The 18,481-nt window shown below is 41.2% G+C and overlaps 1 protein-coding gene across 1 annotated transcript in view; it reads right to left on the reverse strand.

The window, feature by feature from the left end:
- LOC139199622 (eukaryotic translation initiation factor 4 gamma 1-like) overlaps nt 1-12,903 on the reverse strand; it is a 36,097-nt gene extending 23,194 nt beyond the window's left edge. The window contains exons 1-6 of the mRNA XM_070828690.1: nt 12,841-12,903; nt 11,146-11,178; nt 10,208-10,228; nt 9,436-9,630; nt 8,975-9,077; nt 3,592-3,731 (exon numbers count right to left, since the gene is read on the reverse strand). Coding sequence (XP_070684791.1) covers nt 3,592-3,731; nt 8,975-9,077; nt 9,436-9,630; nt 10,208-10,228; nt 11,146-11,178; nt 12,841-12,867 — 519 coding nt within the window. The 5' untranslated portion in view covers nt 12,868-12,903. The remainder of the gene's footprint in view (nt 1-3,591; nt 3,732-8,974; nt 9,078-9,435; nt 9,631-10,207; nt 10,229-11,145; nt 11,179-12,840) is intronic.
- Nucleotides 12,904-18,481: the final 5,578 nt, after the last annotated feature.

Genomic DNA, 18,481 nt, shown 5'->3' on the forward strand with positions numbered 1-18,481 from the left:
CACCATCAACAGTTTGGTCAGAAATTCAGGTGTGTGCAGCTAATATAGCATTAAGTATTCGGCAGAGATGACTAGTGGGCTGCAGAGGTCTGCTCAGCTCACTTACAGTGGCTTGCAAAAGTATTCAGCCCCCTTGAACTTTTCCACATTTTGTCATATTACGACCATAAACATAAATATATTTTATTGGAATTTTATGTGAAAGACCAACAAAGTGGCACACAATTGTGAAGTAGAAAGAAAATGATCCATGATTTCAATTTTTTTTTACAAATAAAAAACTGAAAAGTACGGTGTGCAAAAGTATTCAGCCCCCCTGAGTCAATACTTTGTGGAACCACCTTTTGCTGCAATTACAGCTGCAAGTCTTTTGGGGTATGTCTCTACCAGCTTTGCACATCGAGAGACTGAAATTTTTGCCCATTCTTCTTTGCAAAACAGCTCAAGCTCAGTCAGATTAGATGGAGAGCGTTTGTGAACGGCAGTTTTCAGATCTTGCCACAGATTCTCGATTGGATTTAGGTCTGGACTTTGACTGGGCCATTCTAACACATGAATATGTTTTCTTTTAAACCATTCCATTGTAGCCCTGGCTTTATGTTTAGGGTCGTTGTCCTGCTGGAAGGTGAACCACTGCCCCAGTCTCAAGTCTTTTGCAGACTCCAACAGGTTTTCTTCCAAGATTGCCCTGTATTTGGCTCCATCCATCTTCCCATCAACTCTGACCATCTTCCCTGTCCCTGCTGAAGAGAAGCACCCCCAGAGCATGATGCTGCCACCACCATGTTTGACAGTGGGGATGGTGTGTTCAGAGTGACGTGCAGTGTTGGTTTTCCGCCACACATAGCGTTTTGCATTTAGGCCAAAAAGTTCAATTTTGGTCTCATCTGACCAGAGCACCTTCTTCCACGTTTGCTGTGTCTCCCACATGGCTTCTGGCAAACTGCAAACGGGACTTCTTATGATTTTCTTTTAACAATGGCTTTCTTCTTGCCACTCTTCCATAAAGGCCAGATTTGTGCAGTGCACGACTAACAGTTGTCCTGTGGACAGATTCCCCCACCTGAGCTGTGGATCTCTGCAGTTTGTCCAGAGTCACCATGGGCCTCTTGGCTGCATCTCTGATCAGTGCTCTCCTTGTTCGGCCTGTAAGTTTAGGTGGACGGCCGTGTCTTGGTAGGTTTGCACTTGTGCCATACAATTTCCATTTCCGGATGATGGATTGAACAGTGCTCCGTGAGATGTTCAAAGCTTGGGAAAGCTTTTTATAGCCTAACCCTGCTTTAAACTTCTCCACAACTTTATCCCTGACCTGTCTGGTGTGTTCCTTGGACATCATGATGCTGTTTGCTCCCCAATATTCTCTTAACAAACCTCTGAGGCCGTCACAGAACAGCTGTATTTGTACTGAGATTAGATTACACACAGGTGGACTCTATTTAGTCATTAGGTCAACATTCGATCATTCAGCAATCATCAGGCAACTTCTGAAGGCAATTGGTTGCACTCAGAGAAAAGGGAGCTGAATACTTTTGCACACCGCACTTTTCAGTTTTTTATTTGTAAAAAAATATTTAAATCATGTATAATTTTCTTTCTACTTCACAATTGTGTGCCACTTTGTGTTGGTCTTTCACATAAAATTCCAATAAAATTTATTTATGTTTGTGGTCGTAACATGACAAAATGTGGAAAAGTTCAAGGAGGCTGAATACTTTTGCAAGCCATTGTAAGTCTACCTCCACACCCCAGATTTTATTTTTGTTTTCTGACCAACTCTTATCAGACTTCACAAAACTCCCTCTGGAACAACAAAAAGCTTTGTTTTCTAAAAAAAAAAAAAAAAAAAGCATTAGTATTCCCCAGACCTGTAAACATAATTTGATTTGTAAAATCAGTGCAGTTCCCCTTTAACGTCAAAACACATCATTTCCGAGGTGAATTCTCTTGCCAATGTGAACTGACTGTTGAGCAGAAACCACAGGGCAAACAAAGTCTCTTCAAGCATCTACTGTGGAGCCCTTGATAGAAAGTTGTCATCTCAAAGCTGAGTGCAGCACACCAGCTTCGTACTTGGCAATGCAGTTTTATGAGATAAATGTCATCAAGATTTTTAAATTTCTATGCACCTTCCTATCATGTTGGCCGAAGGTTAACAGTAGAGCATATCTCACTAGCTCACTGGTTGAGCATTCCAACCTAAAGTAAAACAACATGAGTGAAAAGATTTGTATTCTTTAACGCTCCAAGTTTCCCAAATGTAATCAAAATTGTACAGCATAAAACATACAGGAAAAACAGAATTATATTGTGCAGCTGGCAGTCAAATTATTTACCTCGGTAAGATTTTCCTCCTACACAAAACCATGGTAGCCCCTCGATGATGTCCCTGTAGATCCTTGTTCCCAAGATTAGACTCAGTGCCCCATGTTTAAGTATGTTTTACTTAAAAATACATAGAACTGATTGAAAACAAATCTATATGGTGACACAGGTCTTTTTGTTCTGTGACAGCAGAACGACAGGCTAATCAAGCTTCCTAGTGGTCTTTCTTCCCGTTTCCTTCCTGGAAGCTTTTTCCATACGTAATTCAACAGGCATAATTTACAGAAACCATGTACACGTAAATGTCTACATTAGGTTTGAAATGATCTGAGGAACCTTGAGTTTAGTACTGTGGCTGAAAACACATAAGATTTAGTCAGATGGAATTGGATGGATGGAATGAATCAGATGGAACATAAAACAATAGTACCAGTTAAAGTACCTGATCTATACTGATAAAACAGATCTTGTCCAGACTGGGCTGATACATTTTTTTTTCCATTTTAGGGGAACTAAAACTTTACGTTGCTCTTATAAGTCTGTATTACTTTCCTATTAAAGGGTAACTTTGGTATCTTTAAACCTGTGCTCTATTTTTACATATCTTGGCTACAAAAAGTTTTGAAATTGGTCCAGAAGATTGAATCAGCCAGCAGCTGCGAAACAGGCTACAGTGTCTGCAGCGTAATCCTGTGGAGCAATTAAGTATGTCTACTAAAAGTGCTTGTTTTAGCCACAGACAGGCTCAGACTGTTACGCTAAGTGTCTGACACCATTATGGAGAGGATCCCTACAGACACAGACCTGAGAGATTTTGTTTAAACAGAAACAGCAGTTGCTCTCTTCAAAGTCACCAGACTCCATTGACAAAAACAGGAATTTTACCTCACAGATTATGGGAGTTGCTGATCCAATGCTGCCTAGATCGGTTAGTTTGTATGTGTTATTGTGTGACTTTGGTGTTTTAAAGGGCTATTTTGGATCCAACGCAGTATTTGTATAACACACAATAGCACAAACAAACTAACTAACTGAAGCAACGGAAAACCAGAGACTCTTGTATTCTGTGAGGTGAAATTGCTGTTTTTATCAATATAATCTCCAGTATTGCCAGTGGTTAATTCAGCTGATAAAAAGCTAGCACTTGAAACTGGGGTTGACAATAAGTCTTAAGTTGGTTTCATGAAAGTCCTGAACCAGAAATCCAATTCTCAATAAGCCATTTTACGGTGTAAAATATTTTGTGTAGTAGAATTCTAACAGTACCTGTTTGCGTTCCCGTTTGGTGGGGATGTGTTGGGGTGGCTGCGGTGGTGGTTGCTGCTGTTGAGGGGCAGGGTTCATAATGACAGGTGCCGCCTGTACCGATGGGGTGAACTGAGGCTGGGCGGGGTAGTAGGCCCCTGCTGTGGATCAGACACAGAAGAATGTAAACCAACACATACTGTCTTAATCCTATACCCATAACCTGACACAAACACATCATATAGAAGCACAGGACACACACACACACACACATTTGCTTAATGGCACATAGCTAGTGTGGCATGACATCGCTAATGTTCTGAAAGTCTGGTTAGGCCACTTTGAGGCAGTTAGAAAAGCTGCATCTAAAATGTGAAGGTTTCATTTCTGGATGATTTGCAGCACAACAGCTGCTGTTTTATGTCCACAGCAAAGTTATAATGGCATTAAGGTGAGGTAAGTGCTCTTTTTCTAAGGACTAGTCTTCACACTGCCAAGTGCTCCACTAAAGCAGAACTTACAATCTGTGTAAACACACCTCAATAAAACTTCAATTCCTAGATTGCAAAAATAAATAATAGTTAAGTTTGGGCTTTAGCACAGGAGAGAGTTTGTAAAGTATTTTATCAAAAATGGACAGGATAATCTCAAGGAATGAATAAATGACCAAGTGTAATATAAATAAATAATAAACAAATGAAGAGGTTGGAGAAATTCAGACCAATCCGACAATCAGATTATTAAATTATTTCATTAAATACCAGTTTGAATGTTTTCCACAAACCATGAAAGAACAGTGTTTATTGTATGTAAAATGTATTGTTATTAATGTCTGGCCCTGTAGCCAGACTGTTCTAGCAATACAAGGCCTTGCATTAGAACTAAGCAAAGTTACATTTTTCCTCTTATTGGAGCAAATTTGATCACATGTGAAGGGCTGCAACTACCCATCATTTCCACTATTGATTAGTCCTGCAGTCTGTTTCTGATTTATCAATATATTATTTCTCAGTGCCCTTAGTCAACCAACCTGCCTTTGTCTAATTGCTTGTTTAATCTGAACAACAGTCCCAAAGGTATTTACTATTTTTCAATGACAAAAATATCAAATGCCCACATTTCAAGGCCTGAAAAGTTAATGTTTGGCATTTGTGCCTCAAACATTAGAGTTAAAGTTACAATTACAAACTCCAGTTGCTTAATTTCCACCAGGTCCTTCTATTACTGCTGCCTTTAGACACCACAGAGGCAGACCTGGCACCTGGAGGCCCCACAGGTAGGCCTTCAGACCATGACACAGCTGTCTCTCCCAGCACTGCACTGCTGTCCCTGATTTGTAAAAGCCTTGGATTTTTTAGCACGTTGGCAAATTTGTGAAGTAAACCGTTACCTACATGACCAAGAAAAAAAAAGTTTCACGAGTTCAAAGAACTTCTATTGGGCTACTCAGTCAATACTGTTAACAGGACATCAAACCAACCATTCAGTGACATTACCTGACCTCAGCTACAGTTCAGAACCAGTTGTAGCCCACTTTCAAAAAAAAAAAACTAGGGTAAAAACAAACAAAAAAAATCTTCAGATTGAAGAGGCCTCTGTTTCAGCCTGGCGGTACCTACCCTACCTCGCTCCCCCTCTGCATGCATTTGAGTCTAACTCACATTACTGAGTCTGCATTGTTGACCAGGAGCTGCACAGCCTAAATATAGTCAAAACCCCACACCGACTGGGGGGAAGAGAGTGCGCAAGAGAGAAAGGGAGGGAAGACAGAAAGAGAGAAAGACATAGAGAGGGAGAACAGGAGCATGCTCAAAACCAGAAAGCCAGAAGGCAGAATGACTTTTCTTGGACAGTGTCTTGATACAGTAAATAAGAGGCTTGAGATTTGACTCAAAGTGCAGGAGATTGAGAGAGGGACTGCAAAGAGACCCACTGTATAGACGACACCTACCCTCAGAGTTCTGCTGCTCTTGAGACCCACGATTCCCCATGCTGAATGCAAAACTGCGTATGGACAGAGAAAGGAGAGGGGGTTTCACTTCAAACCCCCTCTCTAACTTCTTCCCGTCCTCTCTACAGGTGCCCTCTCAGAATGACTTCTTTTCATGCTCAGCCCTCCCTCTTCCAGCGTGTCTCTGTTTTGCTCCTCCCTCTGACCTTCCTAATTCCTCCTGCCTTTCACTTTTTTCCACCTCCCTCCCTCCCTCCCTCCCTCCCTCCCTCCAAAGAGAACTGGCAGGCAAGCAAAGCTACTCAGTTGTGTTATTCGGAATGGCTCTGATTTGCCTGAAAACAACCCTATCTCTCTGCCCTAGACAAGTGATCTGATCCATGCAGGCAAAGACGTCACAACCTACTACAAAGGGGGTGGGCTGTGTGTATGTATATGTATGCGAGATGAGCTAGGCAAATCTCTCAGCTTCAGGGCAGGAGTCTTAAAAATAGTCATCATACTCGGTCAACATTGTGTGTTAGAGAGAGTGTATGCGTGTGTGGTTGGAAGGGGTGTTTACCTGACTGCTAGAAAAGGGCCCAGTGGTCAGACTACACCACCTACAAGGCTGTAGGGGGGAGGGGTGGGAATGATATTCTTGGATTGTTACTATGCAGTGACCAGAGCTTTATGATGGACACTGTTGATGCCAGAGGCAAAGAGACATATCATCTCCTGGTATACAATATATCTGTTACATGGTGGAAACCCGAACCCTCTGCACTTTCAAAGCCAACATAATGGTCAAGCCCATAAGAGACCAGAGTGTGGGAGCCATGTCTCATGGTCACATGACCTGTTATTTAGGGTCATGTGCCAGCCTCGTGTCTTGACATGCCATGTGACTTGCAGACTGACCAGTATGACACACACCCTCCAACACAAACATATTTGACAGCATGTCTTGCACAGTCCTACAAATATCTGGCTTAAATAGCAGCACTGCTTCATAACAGTAGCCAGCTATTGTGACTGACTTATCTGGACACCAATAACCATAAGACACATTAGACATGCTGCATGTACCTCTGGTGTGCTGCAGAAAGAGCAGCAAAACATTACTTTTTCTGGAATTAGCATTTCATGTTCATGAGAGGCCGGTTTAATCTCAGTCAAAACTACAGAACCAGAAGTGTTCCCATTATGGGTTTCCAACAAAACTTTTTCACGATGTATGCCAAAACACAGTAAGAAAGATTGGGGGTTTCCCTTAGAAAAGCAGCACAGTAGCCAAGTCCAAATTTTTGCTTGTTTTTCTGTAAAGTGGAATGGAATTTTTCAATTGGCTTTTGGATTATTGTAAAAAATAAGCCCTGTGGCAACTTACATGTTTTATTACTTAATGTCATTGACCATAAAGTAAAAATCTCTTCAGCTTGTGTTAACCAGAGACCATAATTCGAGAATCTAACCAAAGCAAAAATGCTTATTTGTTTCTAAGTTTTAGGACTCATTTCAGCAGCTCTCTAGTGCCTTGGGACAATGAAGAGCTGTCTGAATTGTTGGCATGTTCAAGGCACTCTCTTGTGTTTCAGTCAGCAACCAATGAATTATAGATTTACTAAACATTCACCACAATTTTGTGTCTCGTTGCATTTTTTGAAAGCATGCATGCAGGTGCAGAGGTACTGTTCAGGTACCACGCACATCTGATCGTACAGTGCTCACACAAGCTGATGTGCATACAACATGACGTGGAGAGTCTACTAGGAAGAATTGTGTTTTTACAGTCCTGTATTCAGGCCAGTGCATTCTATTGCTGATGAGCTACAGTTTAAACAAAGACAACACATAGTTCAGATGCCTGCTACTGGGGGGTCAGCAAGTTTGTTTTCAGGGCATCATCACTTCTTGTGGTGTACCGACACTCAGCCACCTCTAGAGGGAGTGGCAACACATGGGATCAACAGCAAACATCTGTATTGCTCTTACACTACTCACAAAAAGTTAGGGATATTCGACTTTCAGGTGAAATATATGGAAAATGTAAAAAGTGAATGCTACAGTGATATTATATCATGAAAGTAGGTCATTTAAGTAGAAGCATGCAATGGTAATTTTATTCATCTTAAACAATTTATTTGAAGAAAACAGTGGTAGGTATACCACAACGAAAAAATTTCAGTGTCTCAATAAATTGGGATGTGGCAGCAACTTGTGCAAAAAGTACTGAAACACTGAACAGTTGTGCATTCAAAAGTTTAGAGAAGGTCACATTAAGTTCACCTGGAAAGTTTAGAACGCATTTTAGGTTCATCCTGAAATTTCACCTGAAAGCCGAATATTTTTTTGTGAGTATTGTATATTGAGCTGGAGATGAGAGGCAATACGACGGCAGGGTTAGGTTTGGAATGAATTAGCACAGCGAAAGAAACAGAAATGCTCATGTGTACTAGAATGACTACATTCTTTGGATCACAGGAATATATTCCAATACTGTTACATACATTAACATTCATATTTATGCTTTCATTCATTTTTCTGGAGGACCCATTTCTCTCAACCTGCTTTGACTATGACAGTCAGCACCTTTTAAAGTTATCTAGAATACAGCTGCACCCCTCTGTAATAAAAACAGAGTTGTTTTATTACTGTCATATGCGCCAAGTTGCATAGGAAAAAAGTCATCTCTGCTGATTTCTCCCCATGAGATTGTTGAATGTCTTTGCACAATTGACAGTCTAAATAGATGACGACAGTCTAGAGAGACAACAATAGTTGAAAGACGACGGCAGCCTGGACACTACAACAGTCTAGAGACACGATGTCAGTCTAGAGACACTGTTGCTTATTATTCTGAGGAATTTAATTCAACTCCCTTTGTTTGTTAATGTTAGCTAGTTTATCACATAGTTGTTAGTATTGCTAACAATGCCAACAACTGTATGCAAATGCAGTTACCATTGCCGTGTATTCAGCTGTGTGCTAAGCAAGCCAAGTTTAGCAAACAAAGGCAGTTGAATATTAATCATAAGTTACTTGTTGTAACTAAATTAGGTAATTGTGTATCATTTGAAGCTGTATTTGCTTGTCCCACAAGTGAATTGAGAAGATGTCGGGTGCCTGATGCTGTTTTGGGACTGAGCCTTTTTTTGAGTTTAATGTTGTCATCATTCACAATATTCTGTCAGCTAATTCTATTGTAAATTCATCTCTCAAATGCAGACTGTAGTCTTTTCTGTCTATTTCTCTCTGATATTTAATTCCAGAAATGTGTTACTATGTCCCCCTAAAATACCTCTCACAGATATATTGACATGTAGGTGAGGAAAGCTTCACAGGTGTAGCAACAGTAACCAAGGGGGGCCTTAGCAAAGGGTCAGTTGTTTGGCTCTCTAGGTAAGGTTAGGTTCTATGTGTGTCTCTCTGAATGTGAGTGGCTCAGGTGAGGCCCCAGGTAGAGCCTCTTACCATAAGTACCATATTCAGCGGGGCTGGTGCCTGGGTAGAAGCCTGGGGTGCCTGCTGGGACTGGGTATTGCTGAGGTGTGGCCACATAGGTTGCTGAGCGGTACTAAGGAAACAAAGAAGGGGAAACACGGAAGACAGAAAGAGAGGAGCATGGATAGGGAGGAAAAATAATATTATTAGATAGTCATATGAGCAATATGAGTCATCTGTGGAAAGAAGATACATTTCCTCTCTTCACAATACAGTTTTAGGCCATCTGAGGTGCTAATCATTAGTTTGTGAATAGAATGTCTACAGAAATTCAGACAACAAAAATAAAACAAAAGCTCAACATGGCAGAGATCATATGAGAAAAAAAAAGGACGGGGTGTCTTGTTAGCTGTCTGTATGCCATCTGTCTCAGATAAGACTAAAATTTGGCAGCATCACTTCTTGAACGCCCCTCTGTCTGTGCCCCCTACCTGTCCCGGTATGAAGTAGGCAGGTCCCTGTGGCGAGCTGGGGAAGGGCAGCTGTTGTCCAGGGATCATCATCATTTGGGAGCCAGGGCCTGCCTGGTAGACGTGGGTGGGTGTCACAGGGCGTGGGCCACTGCTGGGAGGGACACCCCGAGGACCACTGCTGGGAGGCAGGCTGGCCCTGTTAGTGTAGTAGGGCTGGAGAGGAGGCAGGGAAGGCAACCGAGGTGGGAGATGAGGGAGAAATATGAAAGGTAACAAAGGGGAGGAAGAAGGTGGTGACAGACCAAAGAAAGGTGAGGATTAAGAGGTAAGAGATAGAGGTAAAGCCCACAGGAAAATGTGAGAAGAGGAATGGGATGGAAATAGAGGGAGAATGAGACAAATAAATGAATCATTAGTTACCTTTCTGAAACCTCTGCCATAAAAACCATCCCCCATACCCTCGTATGATTTTATCTCTTGGTACGAGTGGAGCTAGCTTGCCCAGCCTAAAAGCTAGACGCGTAGTTTGTCCATGAATCTATGGCTAGACTCCAACTGGAAACATATTGGTCCTGCCTGCCAGAAGAGATAAAGCAGCTAATGCTCGTTCATTCAGAGCCTCCTCATTGACATTCTGCTGCTGGCCTGGGAGCTAACCGCCATAGCCAGCAAAATGACACCAAGCCAACAAAGCACTGCCCTGCCAAATATTAGACACACAAATATGCACTCCTCAAGAGGGTGAGAAAAAAGGGGAGGGAAAACTCTGAGAAAGAGGAAATAGAGTTACCTGTAGCGACCTGAAGCTTCCCTTCAGCAGCGCAAAACACAGATCACACACAGAGAGACACATCAAAATGGGAAGCAAGAGGAGAGTGGGAAGAGAAGGATTGAGAACGAGTGAGCATCACAATCAGTTAGAGCAAAGCACCAAGTAACGGTCCCCTCTGAGCCAAGCAGTGAATTAACAGGCAGCATGCAGAGAATAGGAACAACATCTAGTTACTATTGCACAAGAAGCAGACTAAAACTAAAAAGGACTACAACTGGAAGATAATATTGGTATTAAACACCTAGACTATTTTGACAAAGAAAGAGCCCAGGTTTGATTTTTATATCAAACTAATGATTTTCTCACCATTTTTATGAGGACTGAAGGTATACGCTTTCAGATATACCTTCACAAAGATCGTACTTCCACTCAGTCAAACTTAGCTACAGCTAGTATTCAGTAGAGCATAATTCTAATACTTAAATACATTCTACGGGGCGCCTAAAGCCCTGAAAGGTGATTTTTTTTTATCTTGTGGAAATAAATTAATTATCTTGTGTGCACAGGATAATTTACTATTGATACCACAAAAGAAAGCAATACTACCTCGTGGAACTTTAAGGGCTCTGCACATTCCCACATGCCAGTTGGTGAAAAAAATAAATTAAAGTACCTCCTCTGAAATAGTATAACATAATGTTAAACATTTAATGCCAGTAATATTAGTAATTAGTTGTCAAGCTAATTCTATTTCATCAAATTAGTGTAAAGTTTGGGAGACTAACTGAAGTCTTACATCATCTCCCATCATTTGATGTATTATTACTTCCTAAAAGCAACAACGGTCACCTCTAAAACAAAATCAAATGCCACAGATATCCAACATTAGTGTAGCTCTCAGTGAAGTTCAAATATGCCCACCCGCCCTCTGTGTTAGTCAGTTGTGCTGTTAGTACCTGTTGGTGTATAGGCCGGGGCCCCGGGGCAAACTAGAGGAGGAGAGGCAGACAGGGCAGAGGTTAAAGACAAAAGCACAATATCCATGCCCCACTCTCCACTGACAGGCTCCGTCCAGTTTTTCACCTTTACAACTGTTGTTCAGAAAGTCTGAAAACAGCCGTACATGAGGTGTCTCAGCTTTATGAACGTGACAGCCATGCCCACTTTCCATGCCAACTACTTTTTCTTGAGTGGTTTTATTTTATTATCTATTTATTTACAATGTGACATGTAATGATCACTGTGTCGCTAATCACACTCTTCATTTGGAAAATGGTTTGCATTCCTCCACATGGTACAGTTGCAAGCAGGAAATCTGCATGAAGGCAACACAAACAAACGTGGAGGAGAGTGAACATAACACAGCACAGGGCAATTCTGTACAGGAAACTACGAGACGAGCTACTTATGTCTCATGGACTCAGTTTAGGTATGAAAAGGCAAATAATAAGTTAACTAAAGTTAAATACTTTATTACTTTTAATTACTTATATTATTAAATAGTCACTTAAATCACAGGGGCAGTGTGAGCATGTTGCACGCTCAGCTGTAATACTTTGTGAAGTAAATACGAAGGATGGGCTGGCATAAAAATGGCACAGAACTGTTGAGAGGTAGTCAAAAAAGATATGCAGGCAATCAAAAAAAAAATCTATTCACAGATGGATTCAGGAAACTGCTCTTGATGAAGATTTCAGCAAGAGTGAGAAGAAATAATGCCAAACTTGCACACAGGTACGGAAAGAAAAGACCATGATCTTTATCCCAACTTCCTATCCTGATTGGTTTGTCTCCAAGTCATCTGACAAAAGTGAGCGTTTAATTAACCAAAATAAATTTTAGATTTACAATGCACCAGAGTTTAAATCATTAACTTGTATCGGAGGGAGAATTCCTGCAACGGAGAGCCGCTTAGCTGTTTTAAAGGAGAACTCTGGTATGGAACTCTGGAACTCTGGTGCAAAACATGGGGCTTTCTGTGAGTATGGTGTTTTAAAGGGTTATTCTGGATCCAAACTTCACAAAATAAGAAAACAAATAAACTAACAGAATGAGGCATTGGTAGACCAGCAAGTCCTGATTCTGCAAGGTAAAATTACTCCTTTTGTCTGTGGAGTGGTGGCTTTGAAGAGAGGAATAAAATGATTGTTTCTGGTTAAACAAAAAGGATCTTACAGGTCTATCCCTGTAGGGATCCTTCTCTTAATGTTGTCAGACACCTCAACAACAGTCTGTGTCTGTCAGAGGCAAAATCGAGCACTTTTAGCGGACCTACTTTGATTGGGTACAGTTGTCCCAAAGGATTATGTTGCAGCCATTGCAGCCTGTTTTACGGTTGCCAGCTGAGGCGATCTACTAGACCAATTCCAAATCCTTTGGACACGCAAATCCAATCTGATCACTTGCAAATAACAGTGCAGACAATCTTTCTGAAAGATCTGATTTGAGAAAGAAATCTGATTTGCCTGCAGTTTAAACAAAGCTTTAGACGCCAAAACATGTACAAATAGGGCCGAAATTTTAAAATACAAGAGTACTAAGAGTAATAATTTGAGAACTACTTATGTGTGATGGAAGACAAATATTTTAAAATGTGTTAAGTCCATGACTGTAGGTGTGCTGTGGTGTGGGTGAGTGGTGGGCAGGCCTACCTGTCGGGGCTGTGGTGCTGGGTTCATTTGTGGAGGCGGTGGGGTGGCAAACACAACAGAAGGGGGTTGCCCAGGGGGAAATGAGGGCTGCAAGAGACAGGAAGTGATATCAGTACAAAAAGAGTGGGACAAGACAACAAGTGCACAGGCCCTGAGCCAAAATCCTTTTTCAGAATCATGACCAAATCTTTTCATTCATCCTCATCTTTTCATATTGAAGTTAATGGGGTGCAGACAAAAGGCATAGAAGTGTGTTCTCTGGAATACACATTCCACCTTAAGCAGGAGCAGGGAAACCTTTCTGATATTTTATTTTAAAGAAGCCTATGGGATATCCTAAAAATAGCAGTGAAGCTGCTGTAAGCTAATTTGAGCTTGCTAATGGGATAGCAAGGTTGGAAATGGACATACTAGCAGTCATAAACACGGTCGTAGTAATTTCTGACAATCACAGTCACAGCGTTGTGGGACTTTCTGCTCCACGGCTGAGAAATGTATCAAAGAACAGCTTGTGGTCAGGGCAACCATTCTCTACCAGAGACACTGCACATTGTTGTGTGTTCTGCCTTTCATTATGTGCAAAAAAGCACTGTGACAACAGCCCGTCTTTGAGAAACAAAGTGGGATAGGGCAGCACGTCCTGAAAGAGCCAATACAAGTTAAGTGTCAGGGTTTCTTACCTGTGAGAGGCCAGGGGAGGGGGCAGGGTGGGGGGTGGAGGGGGGTCCTGTTATAGGCTGTGGTGCTTTATTCATTTCATGGAGTTCTGCATGGGGAGGCAGATGTGGACCTGTGTACAAATCTGATGATAGACAGAATAGGGGTGGTCACATGGGTCTGTGGTTATAAATATTACTAGACATTTCAGATGTTATCACATTTAGTACCACAGTGGTGGGACCTACTGGGCCACGATGTAATACAAAATGTAGCAGAGAGGATAGATTGGAATGAGCTACTTTTTGAGAATGGGTGCGGTTCATATGAGCATTAGAACATCACCACTATTATGTCTGTGTAGAGAGTAGGGATGCAGCAACGCTTTAAAACTCTCAAAAAAGGACATTATGGCACATTGTTTTCCTATGAACAATGGTCATGAAGATTTAACAAATAAAGACAATTGCCAGCACAACCAGCGGACTGCAGAAGGAACAAAAACAAACCTGGTGCACCAGCTTAAAGTGTTGCGCAAGATCAGGTGAGCAAAGTTACTAGCACTGTCACGAGAGGAGGGGACCTACATTAGCTTAACAATGCCCTAGAGACCAAACACTGAAGCTTTGCTTCCACCAAAAACACGCCTTAAGGTGTCAGTATGGGAGCATTTTGAATACACAAAGAATGACCAGGGGCTTGTTCAGGCACACGGATATCAAATGTGTAAAGCTTGCAGACAACAAACTTGCTGCTAAAGGATTAAACACCTCATATTTACTACAACAGTCAGTCACAGCTCATTTGTATACTTACATTTATGAATCTTTTTAGGTCCCAAGTGTGGTTACACTGAGGAAAGTTTTTTTCCTGAAAGACGAACAGAGAGACAGACAAAGAGAAACCTTGTTTATAATGAGTATGGGTTGGCTAACAGCACATTTTAAATAGTTTATCGCATCTACGATAACTTGATTTCTTCAACCAAACAAATTACCACAGAGACAGGAAGTGTAAAGGTTGAGACGACATCTAGAAGGGCCTTTGATGGATAGTTTTTGATGACACCGGTACACAGTGACTGTGTGCCATGTGTTTCAAGCTCATTTTAGAAGGTAAAAAAAGATCATATTGCACATTAGTTGTAAAAAAGAAAAAAAAAAGTTAGCTATTGCCGGAATTTGATTCACAAACAAGTCTTGTTAAATCCTTTCATATGGGGTTAATAAATTAACAGGATGAATCCAGGTGAGTGTTGTTAACGAGCACCGCCAGACCAACTTGCCTCGTTAAGGTCACCTCAGACAGCATTTTATCTCTAAAACTGAAAGCAAAATGACGTCCGTAGTTCTCATTACAGCAGTCCCACCTAACAACTTTTTTTTTCATATGTACAAGTTTCCAACTAGGACTTTTTATTCGTGAAAATAGTTTTTGATCCATCTGGTGAGCCAAAAGATGTTTCAGTTTTGTCCTTACACACAGAGAGGTCCACCATGAAGTGCCTGCTCAGGGCAGATCATAATCACCAGTGGACCAAGAGGCATTATTTGAGGCTGTGATAAATACTAACAAGGACAGCGTAAAATTAAACTTCAAACAGAACTGAGATTAACCAACGGCACATGCATGTTACAAAAATTTCTAAATTCTTAATCTGCAGATTACTTTAACTGTCACCTGATTCATCATTGGGTTAATTAACTATCAGCACAAGTTGAACAACTATGCTACTATGATGCAACTGTTTAAAGGATTCCATAGCAATATATCCATAGCAATTAATGTAATACTGTCACTTAATATAAAATTTTGATCAGGATTATTAGCAGATTTGAGATGCCAGGACAAAACAAACAAATATGATGACAGGATTATTCCACTGCAGGTTTATATGAGCAATTGTGTAGATAAAACACCAGATTATGTTGAAATAGCATATTGCTAACCTTAAAAACATAATGGTTAGAATTAAGCATTTTCCAACCTTTTAAGGCTTAGTATGAACCCTGATGTATCAACTAATGGTCAAATAGATGTGTAAAAGAATGTATTATTTTTGGAACAAAATGCTGAAAAGAACTGTAAAATTAGCTACTGTTTAGACCAAAATACATCTTCAAAGAAAATAACCAATAATCTGAAATTCTTTGCATGTTTTTTGCCCCCCTTCACAAAACACCTGACATTATCTGCCACTATTTTCTAACACAGGCTGACACTGACAGTTTTTACAGTTCAGCAAAGTACACATTTAACTGTTCAACTAGAGTTTTGTTTATTACCTGCAAAATAAACTGCCGACCATGTTAAATATTTGAAGGACGAGGAAATTTGGTGTATATAATTGAAGAGGAACAAAGGACAAGACATGGAAAGAGTTTTGGTATAGTTGCAACACAAAAGATAATACTTCCTTGTCAGCAGAAAGGAAAGTGACAGAGAAATGTATCAGGATGTCTCCTAACCATCTAAATAATTTCTACCATTGTATTTGTCAATCTCCAGTCCAGTTTTCTCATTTAATCCAATCACATTTACAATACAATCCATATTCAATACAACTGTATAACAGCGATCTTACAAAAGGTTGCACGACACACGTAATGCCTTATTACACACTAAAATGTGTGCTTGATGTCAAAATTGTCAGCTCTGCATAATTTATTCCCTGCACCATTTTGGACAGCACTTTGGTGGTATAGTACAAATGACTCCTTGTCGGTGTAGGTTGAAGATTCCACACTGAGAATACAGAATATTTGTGTTTTTGACTCAGAAATGTCATTAGCACACGGATGCTAATATGTTATATATATTGTTTTGAGCTTAAGTGAACATGCCTCAGTTCACACTTTCTGGAGCAATTCTTTGTCAGTTTAGATCCACTGACTACGTTTGTAACTGCATCACCTCTGATTTTTTTTTTTACACAACACTGCAACCCCACTGACACAAGGGTCATTTCCTGGTTGCATTGTAATCATCCTCCTTTAGGTTATATGGTCCATGCAACAATGACACACTTGGTATTTATAGCAGAAGCCTACATTATCTCTGGTGCTGACACACACACACACACACACACACACACACAGAGAAGCAGCAGTGTAAAACGCCTGAGTCATGATGAATCAGGGTGTTTTTTTTTCTGTTTTCAAAGGAAGGGAAATCACGCTGCAGAAATGGTTGTAATCGCCACTGTTGCCATGACTATATCAACATACAAAAGACAAAAAGATAAAGGATTTTAACTGAGTGAGGGTTTTCATACTGCCAGATGAAATCCCTGGCTTAAAGAAAACACTGACTGACAGAGAACGGCGGTAGGCTTATGCCCAGTATACTGGAGCCTTAGAGCTTGGAGAACAGCAGCAATATAAGTTAGGGTGAATAAATACTGTAGAGGAGCATCGGGCAGCAGGTCAAAGGCTCATCCACAAACAGAAAGACTGTCAGACGGGGCAGGGCGAGCTGGGAGATGAAATGCTGAGTAAACAATCTCAGGGCTAAAAGAGGGTCTCAGACTAACAACCTACACCACCTCAAGGCTTTACTCCTCTCCTTTCACTGGGGAGCACAAACAAACCCTTTAGTTGTTTGGGGGCATGTTATACCCTGAACTACAGTGACGTAGCTGGCTTCTTAAACAACCACTGTGCTAGTGACGCACACCATCTGCACCACGCAGGTTACTCTTCAGAATTTATGAAGATGACTAATCAGAGCAAATCCTTGGAACAGTCACTGTAGTGCAGGACTACAGTACAAGCAAAGAGTGGTGCCCCAGCCCAGAGGCCCCCAGGTTTGCAGGAAACTGTGCTTTAAGAGGGTTATGCGAGCTAGCGACAGGCACCCCCACCCCCTAATCATAAACAGCCAGGTCATTCGAGCTGGTCTGTCATGCAGCACCATGGAGATCCAGCCACCAGCACCACTGCTGGTGAAACATGCTCATTCAACTGTTGCATAAGCCTCTGCAGGACTCCCATGACCCTCCAAGGAGGAGAGGGGGAGAACATTTGCTAAAGAAGCTGGCTATCATGTCACCTATAGCCACTGAGTTTACCACTGTCTGCACACACATGATCTAAACTTGCACCAAGTGCAACTGTTGTTAAATAACGGATTGCTGGAAACAGTCTTTCCCACTACCGTCTATGCTGAGAACTAAGCTAACTTTACTGCCTGGTGACCTCAGTGAAAAAAATATATGAATCACTGGCTTTATGAGTTCATTGCCTGCTGCAAATGCCACCATACATTGTACGTGGAATGACTTATAATGCACTCGCACGAACCAATTCCTCAGCTTCTGCTAAAAGCCCATTGCTGCTTACTTCTGCTTTAAGTAACTCCTCTGCTACAGTTCACTGGCCTGCCGGCTGTGATGGTAGCCTGTACCTGCCACAGAGCCACAGTGTTGGCTGCGGTAGTAACATGGTGACATAAAAAGCTCCAGTGGTGGTGGGCATTTCTTAACTTAGCTGGATCACTTTAACTGTGGAAAACTATACTTTAAATGTACCGTACTAGCCACAGAAAGAGCACCATGCCAGCTGTGTTAAACAGATCAGTGCTTTTAAGCCAGCCTTTACAGGCAAAATTACCTTTATTCAAGTTCACTGACCAAAGCAGAGTTATCTATGCTATCAGCTAGGATTCTGCAGTACCATGCTACCTCTTAAAGGGGCATGCCACAGATTTAAAATTGTACTTACATAAAGTTTGGGGACTCACATTGAAAGTAGAGTGTCAAAAATTTAAGCAGCAGAGATATCCTAAATTAATAATCCTAAAAGTCTGGGTTAGCTCCAAAAACACTGGATACTAACGTCTTTTAAATGCCACACTCCCAGTTTATAACACAAGCTTTCTGTTATAAGCTACACGTGTCAAGCATTATAAGGGTTATTTTCCTCCGACTTTAGAAAGCCTCCTTGCAGAACCACAGAAGATACAGTACCACTGTTTTCACATGGTG

Source organism: Pempheris klunzingeri, chromosome 4, assembly GCF_042242105.1.
Source record: "Pempheris klunzingeri isolate RE-2024b chromosome 4, fPemKlu1.hap1, whole genome shotgun sequence".
Taxonomy (NCBI): domain Eukaryota; kingdom Metazoa; phylum Chordata; class Actinopteri; order Acropomatiformes; family Pempheridae; genus Pempheris; species Pempheris klunzingeri.